The 20,886-nt window shown below is 33.9% G+C and overlaps 1 protein-coding gene across 1 annotated transcript; it reads right to left on the bottom strand.

Moving 5' to 3' along the window:
• Positions 1-9,931: 9,931 nt before the first annotated feature.
• On the bottom strand, positions 9,932-20,798 carry LOC132720964 (uncharacterized). Its single transcript, XM_060705216.1, has 4 exons — positions 20,677-20,798; positions 13,445-13,636; positions 12,806-12,932; positions 9,932-10,699 (listed from the first exon to the last, which is right to left on the bottom strand). The coding sequence occupies exons 1-4, from the start codon at positions 20,677-20,679 to the stop codon at positions 10,014-10,016; spliced, it is 1,008 nt and encodes a 335-aa protein (XP_060561199.1). The 5' UTR covers positions 20,680-20,798; the 3' UTR covers positions 9,932-10,013.
• Between the last annotated feature and the right edge of the window lie 88 nt (positions 20,799-20,886).

The following is a 20,886-nucleotide window of genomic DNA, read 5'->3' as shown; positions in this document are numbered from 1 at the left end:
ACACAATAGCAACATTTTTTTTTTTAATAGAAAGTATGTTCTCTATTGATATCCATATTTGAAGTAAATAATAGAAATTGTCATAATAAACAATGATTGTCCATAAAGGTAGTAAAACATCAAGTGAGATGTTTTAAGACATCACTCACAATGAAGAAATAAGTTTTAATCCATACAGTTAACCAAATTCTAACTGAAAGATAGACATCATTGTTTGGCTGGTATTCTAACCAAAATGTCAAATCATTGGATTTATGATGTCTTTGAATTTCCTAAAGAGACATCTGGAAATGTGACAGCACAGTGCAAATTGTGCCCTAGGAAGATAAATGGAAACACTAAGTCACATTCAAATTTCATTACCAACATAAAAGGTATGTTAAATTTTGTTTCACATATTTTGGTTTAATCATGTTTTAAAAAGTTTCAAACAATGTAGATAACTTCTTTACTTTGTATATTCTAGAGTTTATGTCAGATGCATATTACCATATTTTAGTTATATACAATAGTTATTTTGTAAGGTGATAGACAATGTGTCTATATTATAATGGATACTGTTGTACCATTGAAGTGATTGTAAAAAATTGATAATTTCTTTGTAAAGCCTATTGTCTCTTTGAATTCCCATACAAAAATTTATTGTTTTCACACCTGTTTTAACACGTGTATACAGCATACTGTACAATTGACACTTTTCAAAATTTCCGCGCAGTCTGATCAGGATCCATGCTGTTCGCTTACAAACCCTACAAGTAGAGAAAATGAAAGCGAACAGCATGGATCCTGATCAGACTGTGCGGATGCGCAGGCTGGTCTGGATCCATGCTGGTCGCAAACCCATTATGTTGGTTTTGTCATGACATGGCTCAAATGTACTTGTATTTCTAACAAGCATCTGTTTTATGAAAACAATAACTCCATTGTAAATGAGTCATTACATACAAAGAAAATATTGATAACGTATAATTTAAAGGAAACAAACAAATTAATGGATGAGTAATATTAAATGAAATCTTGAATTAAATATGGAAGCATTAAGGTTATTTAAAAGTTTTCATAATAGAATTAAAAAAGTTAATACAAGACTCCTTAAAATACGTATGTTACTTGACCCTAATAGTGATTTAAGCGAATTGTAGTTATAATTACCTTATGTGGAAATTGACTTTTACAGAGACTGCAGGGAGTGGGGAACGGGGATCGATAGGGGATAATATCAGATCAAAGCGTCTTATCCCGGTGTTATTTGCGGAAATCACTGCGGAAACTTGCAAAACTGTTACTTACAATTGTAAAATACGCTGCATCACTGCAGAAACTTGCAAAGCTGTGATTGACAATTTCAAAACACGCTGTGACGTCGTTTTTGTATTTTCTGATCGTAAGATCAGTAAATACATAGCTAATATCCACGGTCTAACACAAAATTTCCTTACAGTCCTAACAACGCAAGGTAGTTCTCACTCAAAACTGCTTAAAAACCAGCAATTTAAAAGAAAGAATAATTTTTAATGTAGGCATTTAACAAATTACAGTGCATTAAAAGTTTAGATTAGTCAATAGAAATATGAGGTTACAATCACAAATTTCGCGGATGAATATCTTTTTTACCCAATGAAAAATGTTCGGCTATTTCCGTAAAGCTTCGGATTATCATGAATATCATTTTAATCAATGAAAATGCTATTTTTAGATATGTCGATTAATGAATACTCCAGAGCGTAGTACACAAATAAATCTGACTGTCGAGTAGTGGAATATATATACATGTCGGACTGTTTTGGCGAGAAGATTTTCGCTAAATTATTTTCATCAGTGTTAAACAACAGGTTTATCGTGAACAAAATACCTCGAAATTAATAAGGATTGCAAACACGAAATGGAAATTCTCAATTTAGAATTACATAATGTATTCGTTTTTATTCAAGGTACATATGTATTACTTCGCCGTGGTGCAGAGGTAAGCGGTCTCGTTGAGGGTGTGAGAGGCCTATGGTTCAAAATCCTAGTCGAGGCAATTCTATTTTTATTTTTTTTCATGCAAAATTCCATATGTATCAATCTCAAACTGTTATAGAAGAAAATCAAAACGCTGTCGCTGCGTAAGATGAATTAAAGTATATAAAAATAAACTTATACAGGAAAGTACATACATCTAGATAGTCAGTATGATTTAGATTGCAAAGATCAGAAAATACCACAGAGCTGCAGCCCTTTGATTTAACAAAATAGACGTCATGTGGAACACATGCTTTAAAACCAAACTATTTTCAGCGTAAGAATTTTTTTTTTCAGTAATCATATGTGCATTACATAAAACTTTATTATATTACCTTTCATTAATGTAATTTTCATAATAATACTGATTAAACAAATATGTATAATAAACGTTTAAAACCGATATTATGGGACACCCTGTACGACAGTGTGATCAAATACACTCGGCAAATTAAATCAAACTTTTCCTGGACTTAAAAGGGCATATTTCAATTTCTTATTGGTGATCCGGATAACATTTTATTTCTTTGAGATTTTGCTTCGATTAATCACATTTTTGTCGATTTAACCAAAATAAACAATTTATACACTAACAAATTCTGACCTAGGGGTCCAGATAAAAATCCAAGAATGAAAGGCAATAGTAAACGAGACTTTTGAGATTCTGAATCTTTGAATTAAAACCAATATTGTTTATCGGAACATCTCTGTAACGTGTGTGGCCCCGGAATTGGCAATACACGCTCGAATTCTCCTCCTCATGGAGTGAACGTAACGCCTGATTAATACTTTAGGCAGGGTTCCACCTGCAGTTCCCGTGAGAGGTCGTTAACGTTGTCTACCAGCTGGTGATTTGTCCTCACTTCGCAAAAGTTCATCACATATATATGTCCAATGGGATTCATATTTTGGGAGACAGCGGGCCAGGGCAAAACGTTAACGTGGTTGCGAGCTGGAAAATTGGCTGTTAAACGGTCTGCGTGGACCATGTGCCTGCTTGAAAGGTAAAAGAGTGTTAAACTTTGCCAGAATATGCACATAATCCTGTGCTGTCAGGATGCCATGAATTCTGTCTTTCGGTCCCCAATATTCACCATACCGTCACACTTCCCACACCAAACCTATCCCTTTCCGGGATGCAACATTGTGCGAAACATTCATTTCTGCGACGATAGATACGCACCTTGCCGTCAGCATGACATTCTAAAGCGAGATTCGTAATAATAACCCGACCCCACTGGTTCCGTGTCCAGCGAAAGTAACGCTGTGCAAAGGGCCCAACCCTTTAAGGCGGGGTCTCAGTATTGACCGAAATATGGTCTGGGGGCACGATTTGGGAAAACCGGGGGGATTGAAATAAGGCGATTTTTGGATATTTTTGGGACTGCCCACAAACGGCCAAAGGGGCAGTAGTTGTAGCAGGAAAATCCTTTGGGAAAAAGGGGTGATTGGGCCAAACAGTTTTCCACACGAGGGGCCCCAAAGATGATGGACGATTATGGACGGATCCAGTATTACCGAACTATAACTTGTTTGTCTAGAGCTGCCAAAATGTTGTGCAACGTCCATAACCCTAACACCCGCTTGCCGCATCCCAATAGCTTGATTACGCTGATTTTCATAGAGCCGTGGCATGGCTGCTGTCAGGCTTGAGATCTAACAATAATGCTTTTCGAAGTTGTGAATTTTCACTTTTAATTTAATAAGATCTGGCGGTAAATCTGAGTTATTTGATTTAGTAAATTATTAAGTAAATACATTGCCTTAGATGCTTGTTGCATGGGCTATGTGCTTTCTAGTTTCAAGAAACAGACTATAGCTAGAGAATGGCACACCTAAGTAATCATGTCCTAATTAAAATCTAAAATTCCCAGTTTTCGAGCACCAAAAATTACTATTTTAGTTTAGGTTAAAATTAAATTCACATTTAGATGTCATTTATTACAGTAATCATTATAAGTGTTCAAGCAAAGATCGTCAGCGATGTTCGATAACAGGATAGTGTCGTCTGCATAGAGAAGAACAAGAAGCTTAAGCCATAAGTAAGATCGTCGTGATCCAAACAGTTACACTATTCTGTAAATAAGTTTGGATGTCATTGAAGTACAGTGACAGTACATGGAAAATAGGACTGAAGAAAATTTTTCACTATGTCTTATCCGTATTTCGGGAAATGAACGATGCCGATATAGCTCTTTTATGTGGAATACTAGTACATGATTTTATGTTTTTGTACATATTATTTATGACTATGAAGAGTTTACCATTTACAAAATTTTCGGGCAATTAATGCCGGAGCCCACCCTCCATACTTAATCAAAATCTTGAGAGAAATCTACAAAAGCACAGAAAAGTTTCATTTTTTTCTTTTATGTAAATAAGTGATCAGCGCCAGTATAACCTATCCTGAAACCAGCTTGATTTTCATCTAGAATATTATTAATTTCGAGATATTTTGTAAACGGTAAACCTGTTGTTTAACACTAGTGTAAAAAATATTATCTGGTAGACATTCCGTAACACCCACTGCCTTCATTTTTATAGCAGCTAGTGCCTTTCGGTGTCAACAATTGGCTTTCCTTAGTAACCGGTGATTTTCCATAGCAACTTTTGACTTCCCATAACGAACATATATTTCCATAGCAACCAGTGACGTCCCGTAGCAACTAGTGGCTCATATAGTAACAGTTAAAATTCTATAGCAACCATAAACTTGTCAAAGCCACCATTAACTTCCCATAGCAACCAGTGCCTTCTATGGAACCATCGTTTTTCCATAGCAACCAGTATTGCAATCATTGTCTTTCCATAGCAACCACTGACGTCCATAACAACCACTTTTTTTCCATAGCGAGCAGTGACTTTCCTTAGCAACCATTGATGTCAATAGCAACCAGTTACTATCAATAGCAACAATAGACTTCCATAGCAACCAGTGACTTCCATAGCAACCAGTGACTTTCCATGATAACCAGTGACCTCCGTAACAACCAGTGACTATCCATAGCACCCAAAGACTTTCATGGCAACCAGTGACTACCCTTAACAACCAGTGACTCATATACCAATTACTGACTTTGAATTGCACCCATAGACTTCTTCAACACCCAGTGGCTTTTCAAAACTTGCAATGACTTCCCATAGTTACCATTGACTTTCAAGAAATAGTAACATTTGACTTCCATAGAAACAACTGAATGTTCATAGCAACCATTGACTTCCATAGCAACCGATGACTTTCTACAGCAACCATTGACTTCCATAGCAAACTGTGACTTCAAATAGGAATTAATGAATCTGATAGCAACCATTGGCTTTCCAAAGCAAACATTAACTTTCCATAAGGACAATTTACTTTCAATAGCAACTGCTTGCTTTCCACCATAACCATTGCTTTCTATAACAACCTTTGTTTTAACACAGCAACCAGTGACGTTAGCAGCAAATGTTTACTTTTCTTAGCAACAAGTGATTCTACCATTGAACTCAGTGACTTCCAAGAAAAACACTGACTTTGTATAACAACCAGTGAATTCCTAAGTAACTACTGTTTTCCCATAGCAAAAGCAGCCAGTATTGTGTTTACACATGCACTATTTCCAAATATGAACTTTATGATGTCAGTTTCAGATTTAGATTTTAAATCTGCTTTTGCTTATAGTTACAGAACAGATTTTTCTTATATGCTTAAAAAGCAATTTCTTCTCTCAAACAACAAGACCTTAAGCTTAGTTTTTAGCTCACCTGACCACGAAGTGGTCAAGGTGAGGTATAGTGATGGGGCTATGTCCGGCGTCCGTCGTCGTGCGTCGTGCGTCGTGCGTCGTCAACAATTGGGTTGTTAACAGTCTAGCAGTCACAGTTTTGATTGGATCATCATCAAACTTTGTCAGAATGTTTATCTCAATGAAATACAGGTCGAGTTCGAAGATGGGTTATCTCGGGTCAAAAACTAGGTCACAGGAGCTAAAAATAGAAAAACCTTGTTAACACTCTAGAGGCTGCAGTTTTCATCCAAATATTCTGGAAATTTGTCAGGAAGGTTGTTTTAATGATATCTAGGTCAAGTTCGAAGATGGGTCATCTCCGGTCAAAAACTAGGTCACAGGAGCTAAAAATAGAAAAAGCTTGTTAACACTCTAATAATTGGGTTGTTAACAGTCTAGCAGTCACAGTTTTGATTGGATCATCATCAAACTTTGTCAGAATGTTTGTCTTAATAAATACAGATCGAGTTCGAAGATGGGTTATCTTGGGTCAAAAACTAGGTCACAGGAGCTAAAAATAGAAAAAAGCTTGTTAACACTCTAGAGGCTGCAGTTTTCATCCAAATATTCTGGAAATTTTTCAGGAAGGTTGTTTTAATGATATCTAGGTCAAGTTCGAAGATGGGTCATCTCCGGTCAAAAACTAGGTCACAGGAGCTAAAAATAGAAAAAGCTTGTTAACACTCTAGTGGCTGCAGTTTTGATCCAAATATTTTGGAAATTTGTCAGGAAGGTTGTTTTGATGATATCTAGGTCAAGTTCGAAGATGGGTCATCTCCGGTCAAAAACTAGGTCACAGGAGCTAAAAATAGAAAAAGCTTGTTAACACTCTATAGGCTGCAGTTTTCATCCAAATATTCTGGAAATTTGTCAGGAAAGTTGTTTTGATGGTTTCTAAGTCAAGTTCGAAGATGGGTCATCTCAGGTCAAAAACTAGGTCACAGGAGCTAAAAATAGAAAAAGCTTGTTAACACTCTATAGGCTGCAGTTTTCATCCAAATATTCTGAAAATTTGTCAGGAAGGTTGTTTAGATGATATCTAGGTCAAGTTTGAAGATAGATCATGTCGGGTCAAAAACTAGGTCAAAGGAGCTAAAAATAGAAAAAGCTTGTTTACACTCTAGTGGCTGCAGTTTTGATCCAAATATTTTGGAAATTTGTCAGGAAGGTTGTTTTGATGATATCTAGGTCAAGTTCGAAGATGGGTCATCTCCGGTCAAAAACTAGGTCACAGGAGCTAAAAATAGAACAAGCTTGTTAACACTCTAGGGGCTGCAGTTTTCATCTAAATATTCTGGAAATTTGTCAGGAAGGTTGCTTAGATAATATCTAGGTCAAGTTCGAAGATGGGTCATCTCAGGTCAAAAACTAGGTCACATGAGCTAAAAATAGAAAAAGTTTGTTAACACTCTAGTGGCTGCAGTTTTCATTCAAATATTCTTGAAATTTGTCAGGAAGGTTGTTTTGATGATTTCTAGGTCAAGTTCGAAGATGGGTTATCTCCGGTCAAAAACTAGGTCACAGGAGCTAAACATAGAAAAAGCTTGTTAACACTCTAGTGGCTGCAGTATTGATTCAAATATTCTGTAAATTTGTCAGGAAGGTTGTTTTGATGATTTCTAGGTCAAGTTTGAAGATGGGTCATCTCAGGTCAAAACTAGGTCACAGGAGTTAAAAATAGAAAAAGCTTGTTTACACTCTAGTGGCTGCAGTTTTGATTCAAATATTCTGGAAATTTGTCAAGAATGTTGTTTTGATGTTTTCTGGGTCAAGTGCTAAGATTGGTCATGTCTGGTCAAAAACTAGGTCACAGGAGCTAAAAATAGAAATTTTTTTTTAACACTCTAGTGGCTGCAGTTTTGATCCAAATTTCCTGGAAATTGGTCAGGAAGGTTGTTTTGATGATTTCTAGGTCAAGTTTGAATATGGGTTGTGTCCAGTCAAAAATTAGGTCACATTGCCCAAATATGGAAAAATCTTAACAACACACTATAGGTCACATGTTTGACTCAGTCGCATCAAACTTGGTCATGATGCTTGTTTAAGACATTGCTTGGATGCGGTTGTGTCAGGTGAGCGATCCAGGGCCATCATGGCCCTCTTGTTTACATAAAACATTAACTAGTAGACTTTCCATAGCAAACATAAACTTCCATAGCAACCAGGGACTTCCCATAGCAACCAGTGTCTCACATAGTAGCCATTGACATTTCATAGCAACCAAAGACTTCTTTAAGGCTAAATGACTTGCCATAGCAACCATAAACTTCCCATAAGAACCAGTGCCTTTCCAAGGCAACCATTGATTTTTCTATAGCAACCAGTAACCACTTTTGCAACCTGAATTTCCATAGCAGCCACTGACTTCCATAGCAACCACTAACTTTCCATAGCAATTAGTGACTTTCCTTAGTAACCATTGACTTCCATAGCAACCAGTGATTTTCCAAAGCAACCAAAGACTTCCAGAGCAACCATCTTCCCATAGCAACTATTAACTTGCATAGAAACCATAAACTTTCCATGACAACCAGTGACTTTCCATGGCAACCAGTGACTTCCCTTAACAACAAGTGACTCACATAGCAACCATTGACTTTAAATTGCAACCACAGACTACTTGAGCACCCAGTGGCTTTTCATAACTTCCAGTGACTTCACGTGTACCATTGACTTTCAATAGCAACATTTGACTTCCATAGCAACAAATGAATGTTCATAGCAACCGATGACTTTCTACAACAACCATTGATTTCTATAGCAAACTGTGACTTCAAATAGCAATTAGTGAATCTGATAGCAACCATTAACCTTCCAAAGCAAACATTTACTTTCCATAAGGACAATTTACTTTCAATAGCAACTGCTTGCTTTCCATAATAATCATCAACCTCTGTAGCAACCTAGGATTCATAGCAGTCATTGACTTTTTGTAGCAAACTATAAATTTCCATAGCAACCAGTGTATTACCTAGGAAACATTGATTTTTTAACATAGCAACCAGTGACTTCCATTGCAAACATTTACTTTTCTAAGCAACATATGAATCTACCATTGAATTCCATAGCATTCAGTGGCTTCCAAGGAAAACACAAATTTTGTATAGCAACCAGTGAATTTCTTAGTAGCTATGTTTTACCATAGCAAAAACCACCAGTAATGTTTTTACACATGCACTATTTTCAAATATGCACTTAAGATATTAGTTTAAGATTTAGATTTTACATCTGCTTACAATATTACTTGTTCCTTGTCATTAAGAGTACTTATATTCAGGTGAGCGATATTAGGGCCATCATGGCCCTCTTGTTGTAACTTACCAATCAAACCATTTGTTACAGAGAACCATTTTACAAAAATGCAATCATCCTTGAAGTCAGACATGTCATTAGTTTTGCATTACAAAAACACTTAAGTTGATATTTTGAATATACGTATTCTCTGCAGAACATTAGATTCTTTCATTTTTGGTATTTCAGCTTTGATTCAATGTTATTTATTTATAAAACATGGGTCCTGCCATTTTTGTCACCCGTAATACCTTAAAATGGTGAAAATCTTGTACATGTTCCTGGTTTCCCATTGGTTGAAAATAGAAACTGATTCATTTTCAAGAATATGAAAGCGGCCACTGATTGGCTAATTGGAAGGACACAAGAATGTAACCTCCAATTACTGACGGTCGGATTCATAAAGCATAGCATTATTTAAGAGCTGATTTTAATATCAGATTGGTATGTATCTTCTTATACATTAATCAAAATTTGCTAATAAATTTCTTTAGATTGTTTTTTTTTTGATGATGTATTATTCCCAGTAAGACTTTTTTTAGAGGAATGCTATTTTAGTGATACATTATTATGGAGAGGACTCATATGCTATCAGTATCATATGGAATAAATAAAAGCTGAAAATTGTGACTGATCATTTTTTAATGCAGTGTACATAAGTTTTCTCTTACAAAATCATTATGTATACAAATGATAAAAGTTTTACATTGGCTTTTTTCAAATTTGCATCAACAAAAACAAAATGTATATATATAATTTATTATGTATACATAACTGTATATGTCTTTTTTATGCAATTTCAAAATTTTCTTACTCAGTATCATATATAAAAATATTTTCTTATGGAAACATAAAACAGGAAACATAATTCAGTCATTTCCAATTTTAATCATTTCTAAATTCCTTTTTAATAAATTGTTTTATTCCTATTTAATTCCTATCCAATCTGTATTTTCAACTACTTGTCAATTCCTCTATTTTGCTCGGATCATTTTTCTCCATCAGTGTTGTGAAGTACTGGTAGCGTGCAGTCAGTGGGATATGTTTCCGAAAAATTAGATACTTGCTTTGTACAACATTACCTTCACTATCACAGCCACAACTTTTACCAAGTCGTGCAAATGAGAAAACATTACCTTGTAAAAGTTTTTCATAGAATTCAAACCCGCCTCTTTGATATTCCAATCCTAGATTAGCAACTTTCTCGTCAGCTTCTTTCTCCAGTTTCCAATTGTGATCTGTGACTAAGAGTTTGTATAAATGAGCACCTAACAAACATACCAACACACATGTCATAATACGCTGTTTATGTGCTCTTGATTTATATTTTCTGATGAGTTCTTCTATAGTTGTCTTTGATTTGTTATCCAGTCTTGCTATATGAATTTTCATTTCCTTCAAGTTATCAAGGGATGAATTAATTACGAAATGCATGAGCGACCCTGCTGCTATCAACCCAAGTCCAAGCAAAAAACGGAACATGACATAGCTGTCCTCAACATAGAATATTTCCCTTGCAAAAATAAATTTCTTCCCTTCACGAGACAGTATACAAAAATCAGCCATCTCTTCACTGCCAGGAGCTGAATAGTGTAAGAAAAATACATCCTTCGCATTACATCTAGTGCCGATAGGAAAACCTATGATAAATAAATAAAAAGAAGAAACATATAATTCTATAAGTAAATACAAAAATAATACAGAGTTATTCGAAAATAATTATAACATCTTTTTATGTTGTTCATTAGCAATAAAGGTAAAAGCTACAAGCTTACTTTCAGGCCGGTTAACTTTCAATGTATTTTTGACGGTAAGAAAATTGTGGCATATTTTTAAGACATGTTTACTTTTGAGGAACGCTTATAATTTATTTTTTAAGGTATTTTGATTACCTCAGTTTGAAAGTCTGGTCCTGAATATTGTTTTATCCAAGTTTAAACCAAACACTACAATTTATAACAAAGTTGTAGAAAATTTCATCATGTAAAAAGATCATTTAAACATTTAAATCATATTATTCACTTTAAGCAGTATGATGTTGTATGTCACTGGGTCCACTTTAATTCATATTTGTGCATAAATTATTAAGTTTCACGAATTCAAATAAGTTTTCATATTTGTCCTTGAGGGTTGTCAAGATTATACTTAAGTTACATTATATGAAGTGTTGTTAGGTCCATCTATTCATTATTAACAAAGATTTGGTCAACTTTTATAACTTGAATCATTGTCATTTAGTTTAAATTTAATTCAAATCAGTCTTTTAATAAGACAATTATGGCTCCAAGAATGTCCAATACTTTTGTAAATTTGTGTTAATACATATTTATCTCCTGTGACCTATTCATGCAATTGACAAAATCCTTTCCATAAATTTTGTTTGTTTGTTTCATTTTAAGCCTTTTCCCAACAGTATTTCAGTCATATAGGCGGGTTGGGTTGTTTCCTAACCATCGTTCCTGGAGAGTTACACCAGTACAAGACTACCTTCCTCCGCGCTAAACTACAAAAGCATCTCCCAGGGATCGAGCCCACGCCAGAGAGGTAACTGGATTAGAAGTCATCGACTCTAACCTCTCAACCACGGAGGTGGTTATAAATTTTGTAAAGGGTCATCAAATGATCCTTGCTGTAAGGTTTCTAAAAAATTTACCATGTTATTTAATATTGCTGTTTTAAAAAAAAGTAGATATTGACAATGAAGTTTGACTACAATTTACAGAACCTTTGAGCACTTTGTTCTTAATCAATAAAAAAATATCTATTAGATTTTAAAACAAATTAAACTCCTATGTAAATTTATACAGTCAATTTTTTACAATTGATTTACTTCATGATATCAAAAAACAGTTTTGCTGGTGTTAATGATTTAATATGATACTAACTGAGCACCTTGTTTTGTTGCCTTTGAATACGTAATAACAAGAGAATAATGAATCAGCATGTCAGAAGTTGCTTGTTGCTTATATGCAAAAAGTATGATTTGTTTTTATGTATGAAAGATCAAATGGCAGAAGGTTTTGAATATAGAAGTTTACAATATAAGTAATTTTAAACATATTTATTGAAGTGGTAAAAACATTTACAGCGTGAAAAGCAAATAAGGACTATTCTATGAAGTTTGCGTGCTAAGGGTCCATTGGTTGTCAAGTTATTGGTCAAAAACTGTTTTGACTGTCAAGGTCAATGTGACTTTGACCTTTGAGCCCTTGACCTTAAAATCAAAAGTGGTCATCTACAGCCTAAGACCGATGCTCCTATGAAGTTTGACTGCAAAGGGCCCATAGATTAAAGAGTTACTATTGGTCTTAAAACTGAATTTGTATACAAGGTCAACATGACCATGAAGGCACTGATCCCAAAATTAAGGGTCAAATAATGGCCAATATCAATGCACCTATTATGTCTTAGGGTAATGACCTTATGAGTTCTCAAGTAATTGATCAGAAACAATGTGGAATAACTGACCAATGCAGAAATGGACATCATGCGGCAAAAACAATATGCTACCTTTTCTTTAATAATTGTTTGAGGAGAAAATGTATTGCATTTGGTGGTTATGAAAACTGGCCTTGAACTAAGAACCTTTACCCGATATTAATTGAGTTAACTTATAATTCAGTCAATATACACAGAAAACTTTAGACTGTCTTCAGCTAAAAGTAGATGTTATTAGTCACTAGTTTTTTATGCCTTCAACACCTACCTCTATACAACTAGAAAAGAATCCTGCAAAAGTATTTTACCTATAATAGCACCCGTTGAAGAATTGCCTTTATGCAAATAACTTTGATATGCCATATTTGTCTGTAGAAACTCTATCCCTTCTTTTTTCACTGGTCTATCCTGATGAGCATTTATATCTCTTATCACCTGCAATATACATTACATCAACACATATTGTAACAATATTTGTTAAAATTACTGTAAGATTTTTGGCTATATGTACATGGTTCTGAGTAAACATGTGAAGAAATAACTATAATCTTGCTGCCACTATAGCCATATCCCCAAGAATATTGCAGCTTCATTTGATATCACTGAAGCTACTGCACATTAAGTCACTGTAGCTAAATATACTATATAAAAACCCATTGCAGCTTAATTATTTATTCATTTGTTGGTTTTTTAATAGTAAAAAATGATTGCCGGCTGACTAAGTGATTATCCTTAGTCCACAGTAAAAAGCATAGCCAGCCTGTACATCCTTGTAGTCAGACCAGGCTCTATACTGTTGTTACCTCAAATTTTATATTTAAAAACAGAAACCCCTTTTGAATGGACTGTTCCAAATTCAAAACAGGGCAAATCCATGAAAATTTTTCAACAGTTTAAGGCAGTATAGTAATAGTTTCAATAAACAAACTGAAAGTGTACCCTCTTACCTCATCTAACAAAGCTTCAGTCTCAGGTTCAGCTGATATACTTTTACAATAAGGACTTTTAGACTCTATGATTTTTTTAGCAAACTTCACACCCAATGTGTTTGGGACGTATGAACCAACTACCCAGCCTGCCATAATAACACCTGTACCAATTAACTGGTTCCGTAGATTGCTGTGAAAAATCTTACCAGCCTGTTGAAAGAAAACAAGAACAGAAATTACAACTTCATGTTTTGCTGTGCTAACCATTGTTTTCTGTCATTGATGCAGTTGGAACTGTGCATGTATCAATTTGAAAAGACTTCAAGACTTCACTGAGGTTTTTTTACATGACAGAACTAAAAATATTTTTCTTAAATTTTTAAAGCATTGATTAGTGATTATACCACTAATTTTAATATGTTCAAGGATTCATATCATTTTTCACTCAGGTTTCCAAACTATATGGAGCAAAATGAGAAAAATGGGTTAAAGACAGAAAAGGCTGGGTTGCAATTGTATACCAAATATCATGATGCTGTGATGTTACGAAAAAAAATTTACCACTGACCATTAATGTCGAAAATTTAACTAAGTCAGTTAACAGAAAGTGGATGAGCAACACACCTGAAATCGAATTCCACTGTATGGAACCACATGTAAATGCTGTATGCAAAATATCAAAAGGCTGTGATAAGTAGTTGCTGAGAAAACTGTTACGAAAATTTCCTACCAATGATCAATAATGTCGAAAATTTAACTAAGTCAGTCAGGAACTGGATAAGCAATAGACCTGATTTATCCTAAGGTATGGGACCACGTATCATTGCTGTATGCCAAATATCAAGAGACTGTGATAAGCAGTTGCTGAGAAAACTGTTACGAAAATTTCATACCATTAATGTCGAAAATGGGACCAACGTGAAAATGCTGTATGCCAAATAACAAGACGCCGTGATAAGTAGTTGCTGAGAAAACTGTTATGAAAAGTTTTTCCCCATCCGCCCGCCTGACATTCACCATACTATAACCTGGATTTGCACCAGTACAACCTGGCCAAAACTGAAAAGCTTTTAACAGAAATCAGGCTAAATATCTCACAAAATATCAATTTTTATCTTAATGCTGAGCATATTTCTTTACTATCTTTTGCATATTTTTCAGTTTTAAGAGCCCCAGTTGATACATATATATCTCAGATTTTTGGCTTTTGAACCGAAATAGAGCTACTTTAATTTATATCACATTAAGTTAACCATGGTGCAGGAGTATAATAAAGCCATTAAATAACAAGAGGGCCCTGAATCGCTCACTATATACATAAAGGGAAAAACAAGGACCCCCTGGAGGATGTTTCATGCTTATTATCTAAACTCTAGCTCTTTGGGTTTTTTAAAAGAAGATTTTTTAATTTTTTACTATATACAAATAAGGAAAATCAATGACCTCCAGGGCGGGGCCAATTTGGACCCCAGGGCTTTTATTTGAACAAATTTGGTAGACACTGACTAAACGATGTTTCATGCCAAATGTTTAAGCTCTAAATTTTTGGGTTTTTTTAAAGAGGATTTTTTAAGTTTTTTCTTTCAGTTGCCATGGCAACCAGAGTTCTGCATGGAATTAAATTCTTTGAACAATTTTAAAGTTCACTACCAAAGGAACATTCCTATGAAGTTTGGATGAAATTGGCTTAGAGGTTTATGAGAAGATGTCGTTTAAAGAAAAAGTTTACGGATGGACACCGGACGAAAAGCGATCACAAAAGCTCACCATGTCGCTTTGTGACATGTGAGCTAAAAACAATATTACACAAGTGCAACACAATTTGATGTGACCTCATTTGCAATACATACAAACATCGTGTACAAGTGTGCTATTAGCATTACACAATAGGCGCATCAATGAATAATGAAGTCTTTTAAACTGTAAACCATTCTTATTTTGTATATGGGATAAATAGAGTGTTGAATATGTGTAAATAGAATATTGTATTTAGGGTTCCAGCTTCGCTTGCCTAAGGCGTCAAATGTGACAAAATATTAATTCTGGCGCACAAAATCTTTAATTGGTGAATTTTACTGGCACTTAGTGAATTTTACTGGCGCTAACATAAGATGAAAGCATCCGACAACTAGTACATTTAAATATCAATAAGCGGCCGCATCAATTACATAAGCAGGCACAGTGGAAGCGCGGTGCCTAAAGTGCCTGGGGAAAGGCCTGTGGTGTAATAAATATCAAAATCAGACATTAAATCGCCCTTAACTAGGCTAAATTTCCATTGTTTCACCATAAGAGATATGACTTTATTTGAAGATAAGGGAAGATAAGGGAAACAACTCGTCTTTTCACTTGATATATCTTGGTTATTTACGTAGTTCATACAGAGACTGTCAACAGGTGTGGTAGACAGACGTTTCACTATTGAGACGGTTCACACCAAGAGGGTTCACAATATAACTATTTGAAATTTTGTAAACATGGACACAATAGGCAATTTTAATTTAAAGCATAACAATCTTGTGACAACAATTAACTTTGAGTAACATGTTTTTTTTTGTTGTTAATTTTAAACATGGGATAAAAAAATTGTTAAATTATTTAATGCTAGTATAGTGGTTTTGCAATATATGCCAAACATTTAAATTAAAATCAGAAATATCTTTAAATTAAATTAGAAGCATTGGGACTTTTTCAATATTTGTCATGTATAATCATTTTTTGACAGTATTCAGCATCAAAAATTATGGGATGCTTTTTCAAGAAATAAGATCAATGGAAAATTTCTAATGATAATAAAATCTATGTATGCAAAACTTAAATCATGTGTTAAAGTTGATGACAAACTTACAAGCTTCTTCTCATGTAATACCGGAACAAGGCAGGGCTGTGTTGGAAGTCCGATAATTTTTTCACTTTTCATAAATGATCTAGTTACTTTTCTGCATGAAAAATGTAATAGAGGTATTTTTGTATCCAATGATATTGAAGAGTTAATTGCTCTTATGTTTGCTGATGATGTGTCTAGCTTTTCTGACACCGTTATAAATCTACAGCAGCAAATAAATTATATTGAAGATTATTGTAAATCTGTTAAGATGAAGATAAACTTAAGTAAAACGAAAATAATTGTTTTTAGAAATGGCGGTGTTTTGAAACAAACTGAAAAATGGTTGTTTAATAATGAACCTATTGAAGTTGTTCCATTTTACAAATATTTAGGTGTATTTTTCACACCAAAGTTAGTATGGTCCAAAACACAAGAGATGCTTGCACTACAAGGACTAAAAGCTTCTGCTTGTATATTCAATTTTCAAAGACAATTTGGTCACATTGATCCTATTGATATGTTCAAAATTTTTGATTCAATGGTAAAACCTATACTGTGTTATGCGTCAGAAATCTGGGGTTATAATTATGTTGATAAGATTGAATCTGTACAAGTTAAATTCTGTAAACAATATTGTAACTTGTCACAAAATACAACAAGCTATTTTGCTCTTGGTGAATGTGGAAGATTACCTCTCTGTACTATCTATATGACAAATTGTGTTAAATACTGGTTAAAACTGACACGTATGGGAGATCATAGGTACCCAAAACATTGTTATTTGATGTTAAAACGACTACACGAATCTGGACGGAAAACATGGGCTGGCAACATTAAAGAAATGCTTTTTCAATTTGGTTTTGGATACGTATGGATCTCTCATGATGTCGGTGATGACTTAAATTTCATTAATATGTTTAAGCAGCGCTTATTTGATTGTTATTCACAAAACTGGCATAACGTTGTTGATTCTTCTCAAAAAGCATTACATTACAAGTAATTTAAGACTTTACTTAATGTTGAACGATAATTTAGTTTAGATTTAGCATAAAAGTATAGAAGAGCTTTTCTAATTTTTGCTGTTTATGTCATAATCTTATGATAGAGAAAGGTAGACATATTGGAATAGATAGAGATTTAAGATATTGCTTTCATTGCCTAAAGACAAACATTTATGTTATTGAGGATGAATATCATTTTTTCTTTGAATGTTCACTATATAACAATATCAGAGCTGTCTATTTTAAAGATACATGGTTACATCATCATTCCCACCATTTATTTTATTCTCTCATGTCATCAACAATAATAAATGAAGTAATATCTATTGCTAAATATATATATTATGCCATGAATGTAAGAAAGGAAGAGCTAAATACTGTATAATTATTTACAAATTCAATTCATTACATTTAGTTACAAATGTATTTTCAATTTATCACTCTACTGTTAGATTGTATTGTTGTACTTTGTATTTTGGGCCTGAGGCCTATATTACTAGAAATAAACTGAAACTGAAAAAAAAAAAAAAATTTTTGTGACTAAAATCATTATTACATAAACAAAACTTATGGAGAAGTATCTGTGTTTAAATTGGCTGTTGTCAAAAAATATTTTAATGGTCCAATAAACAACTGATTAGTAAACTGTTGATACTTAAGTGCAGTGTTTATACACTGATTTAATAGTGGTGTCAAACTGTTAGTTGATTGTATAAGTGTTTATACAACTAATTAGGCGATGAGCTAACTCAACAATTACTTAAGTTTGTTTAATGGCTACTGTTGAATAAATTGAAGAAAATAATTAAAAAAAATTATTTTATACACATATTTCGCATTTCATTGTTTATGACTTACAAAAAATAATCATTATATAGTCAATATATTTATATTTTTTATTATTTGAATAATATTAATCACTTTACAAGTAGTGATTTCAATATTTAAACTGATACATATAATATGTCTTTGTTGTTCTTTCTATGTTTTTTTTTTAATTTACTATAAATAGAATTTTCTCATGTTGTTACACTTATAATAAAAGTGATATTTTAGAAATTTGTCTTTCATTTACACCTCTTATCACTCTACCTATAATTAAATGAGTAATCTTCTAATAATTCGTATTAACAATATCATTGAAACAACAAAATGAAACATTAAATTAAATTTCCTTTTTTACACTGTTTGATATTTATGAAATTAAAATTTGTTAACTTTCCTAGTAAACATCTCTAAAAATTGGGAGTGAAACGTCCATACAATTGACAAAATGGGAGTGAAACGTCTAGGTGTGAACCGTCTTGGGAGTGAAACGTCTTAATAGTGAAACGTCTCGGGAGTGAAACACGGTGATAGGGCGATTACCACAACTTTTCCGCGCAACGTCAAAATATCTTACTTCTGTCCGAGACACCGTATATTTCTGTGGTACAAAATGGACAGCAAGTCTGTAACCGAGACGAAAACAGCAGATAATTTGCTAAAAACAAGGTAAAATCATCATTTTTTCTTTTTCATCGAATGTGCCATTAAATTTGAAACTTATTTATCCTTACTACATGCAAAATGCTTCATTAATTAAGTCAGGGTAGTGAAAACATTTAGGGCATACTGAAAAAAATCTTGCTTTGATTACGAAATATAACGTATTTCTAGTCCGTTCAGTTCATATAAATGGCCAAAATACAATATAAATATGTACATTGTTGTCGTATGAATAAGTTACAATACATAAATAACCCGTTTTTTGTATATTTGGTACGATTTTTATGTTTCCACGTGTGTATTTTAAGGCACCGCACAACTTTGTCAATCATAATATTAGGGCACCGCATTCTACCTCCTTAAAATCACCGCATTTTTCTGTTTTTTTAGCACCGTTTATTTTTGATATTAATGTTTGCTTTCAGAAAAAGAAGACGTTCAAACCTATGTCTGAACAAGCCAAAGCAACGTGCGAAATTTGCAAAGCTGCATATACTTCCAGAAGATACTGCAGCAACTGGAGAGCGCCCAACTAAGTCTTCTGATATCAGCAGTACGCCAATGGATCAGCGCCTCCCTGTAATTCAGGACGATATGCTTAACGCACCACATTAGAAAAAGAATATGAAGTCAAACTTTCGCAAAAGATTGTTTAATAAAAGCTCATTGGAGACCATGACTGAAGAGATTATGGAAATATTGCCCGGGTTCCTGCAAAACTACACCATGAAAATTTATGTTATGACTTTTGCAACTTTATCAAAATTAGTATGCAATAAGAAATTCCCATTAAAAAATATTTCATTCCTTTTTTTTCTCGATGTTGTTAGATGGTATAGTCTGCCAAGAACTTCAATCTTTCAATGTGGGGTTTATCAGTTTGAATAAGTTCGAAAAGGAAAAGACATCCTTATCTATATATAGATACCATTGCACTTATCTATAACTGGTAGTATTAACACAGATCAGACCTTCTGAAATTTTCCATAACATAACGTATGATAACAGCAACATAACGTAACAGCAAGTAAACAATCTTTCATCAAATGAAACATATTTGTATGAAGATTGCATAATTCAAAGAAGACGGTGGCCAGTATTTATCGGTCTAACGGAAAAAATGCGGTGTTTGAATTCAGTGTTGTACGGTGCTCCAATATTCGGGTCAGTAAGGCCTTTTTTCAACATATATTCCCTGAAATTTACGATAGAAACACACAATTTTGTATGGAACTTGAACTTAGGGTTAACCATAATAAATATACGAGCTCGTTAGGTCATAGAACAAAGACATCGTCGTTATAACACACGTTTTTGTGACAGGTACGAGTTATGTTGAGGTACACACGATCTTTTGTAAACACTATTTCTTCGAAGTATGTGTTTTTTTGTGAATTGTATTGTGCTAGATTAACGATAAATTGTCTAAAAATTTCGATGGAATACTTAAACAATTGGAATAATCTTGCAATGTCCAGCAGTAAGATATTTTGTAAGCTATAACCTGGAATTTGTTTATCCCGCCATTAATATTTTGTCCAGAAATATACGGTGTCTCGGTCAGAAGGATGGTATTTTGACGTTGCGCGGAAAAGTTGTGGTAATCGCCGTGTGAAATGTCTGACATTCAACAGGTGTATTGGGACGAACCATTGGGACTGCTGAAATTTGCTTTCAGACACAGAAATTAATGGTTGAGCACCTAGTATAAGTAGTTGGACCCCTTTCCATACCCATTAGACCCAAGAACATAGAAAATGATGTAAATCCCTGAAATCTTCTAGACTTACATAACTTCATAAGAAATGACTTTTACGTAACTCGCGTAAATAGGTGACAATTGTGGTTGTAACTAGAAAAAGACATCAAATGCACTGGTGATCAATCAGAAGAAAAGCAAATATTAACATGAATAGTTCTGTTTAGTGTTTTACCATAGCAAATATATAGTTTCGATGATTTGATCTTGATCCGTAACCATCTGACTCGTCCTCCGCTTTCAATAGTTTCGATTAATTTTTAACATGTAACTTTTACAGAACATATTCCAAATCGATTTCACGGGAGTTTGCAAAACAACATTATTAGAGTTGTAAGGGTATTTTGTCTAAAATTCCCGTTTGCTTCAGTGTTTTTATATAAAA

Source organism: Ruditapes philippinarum, unplaced genomic scaffold, assembly GCF_026571515.1.
Source record: "Ruditapes philippinarum isolate M1 unplaced genomic scaffold, ASM2657151v2 ctg145_1_1_1_1, whole genome shotgun sequence".
Lineage (NCBI taxonomy): Eukaryota > Metazoa > Mollusca > Bivalvia > Venerida > Veneridae > Ruditapes > Ruditapes philippinarum.
Note: the sequence above shows the minus strand (reverse complement) of the source record. Positions and strands in the feature narration are given on the sequence as shown.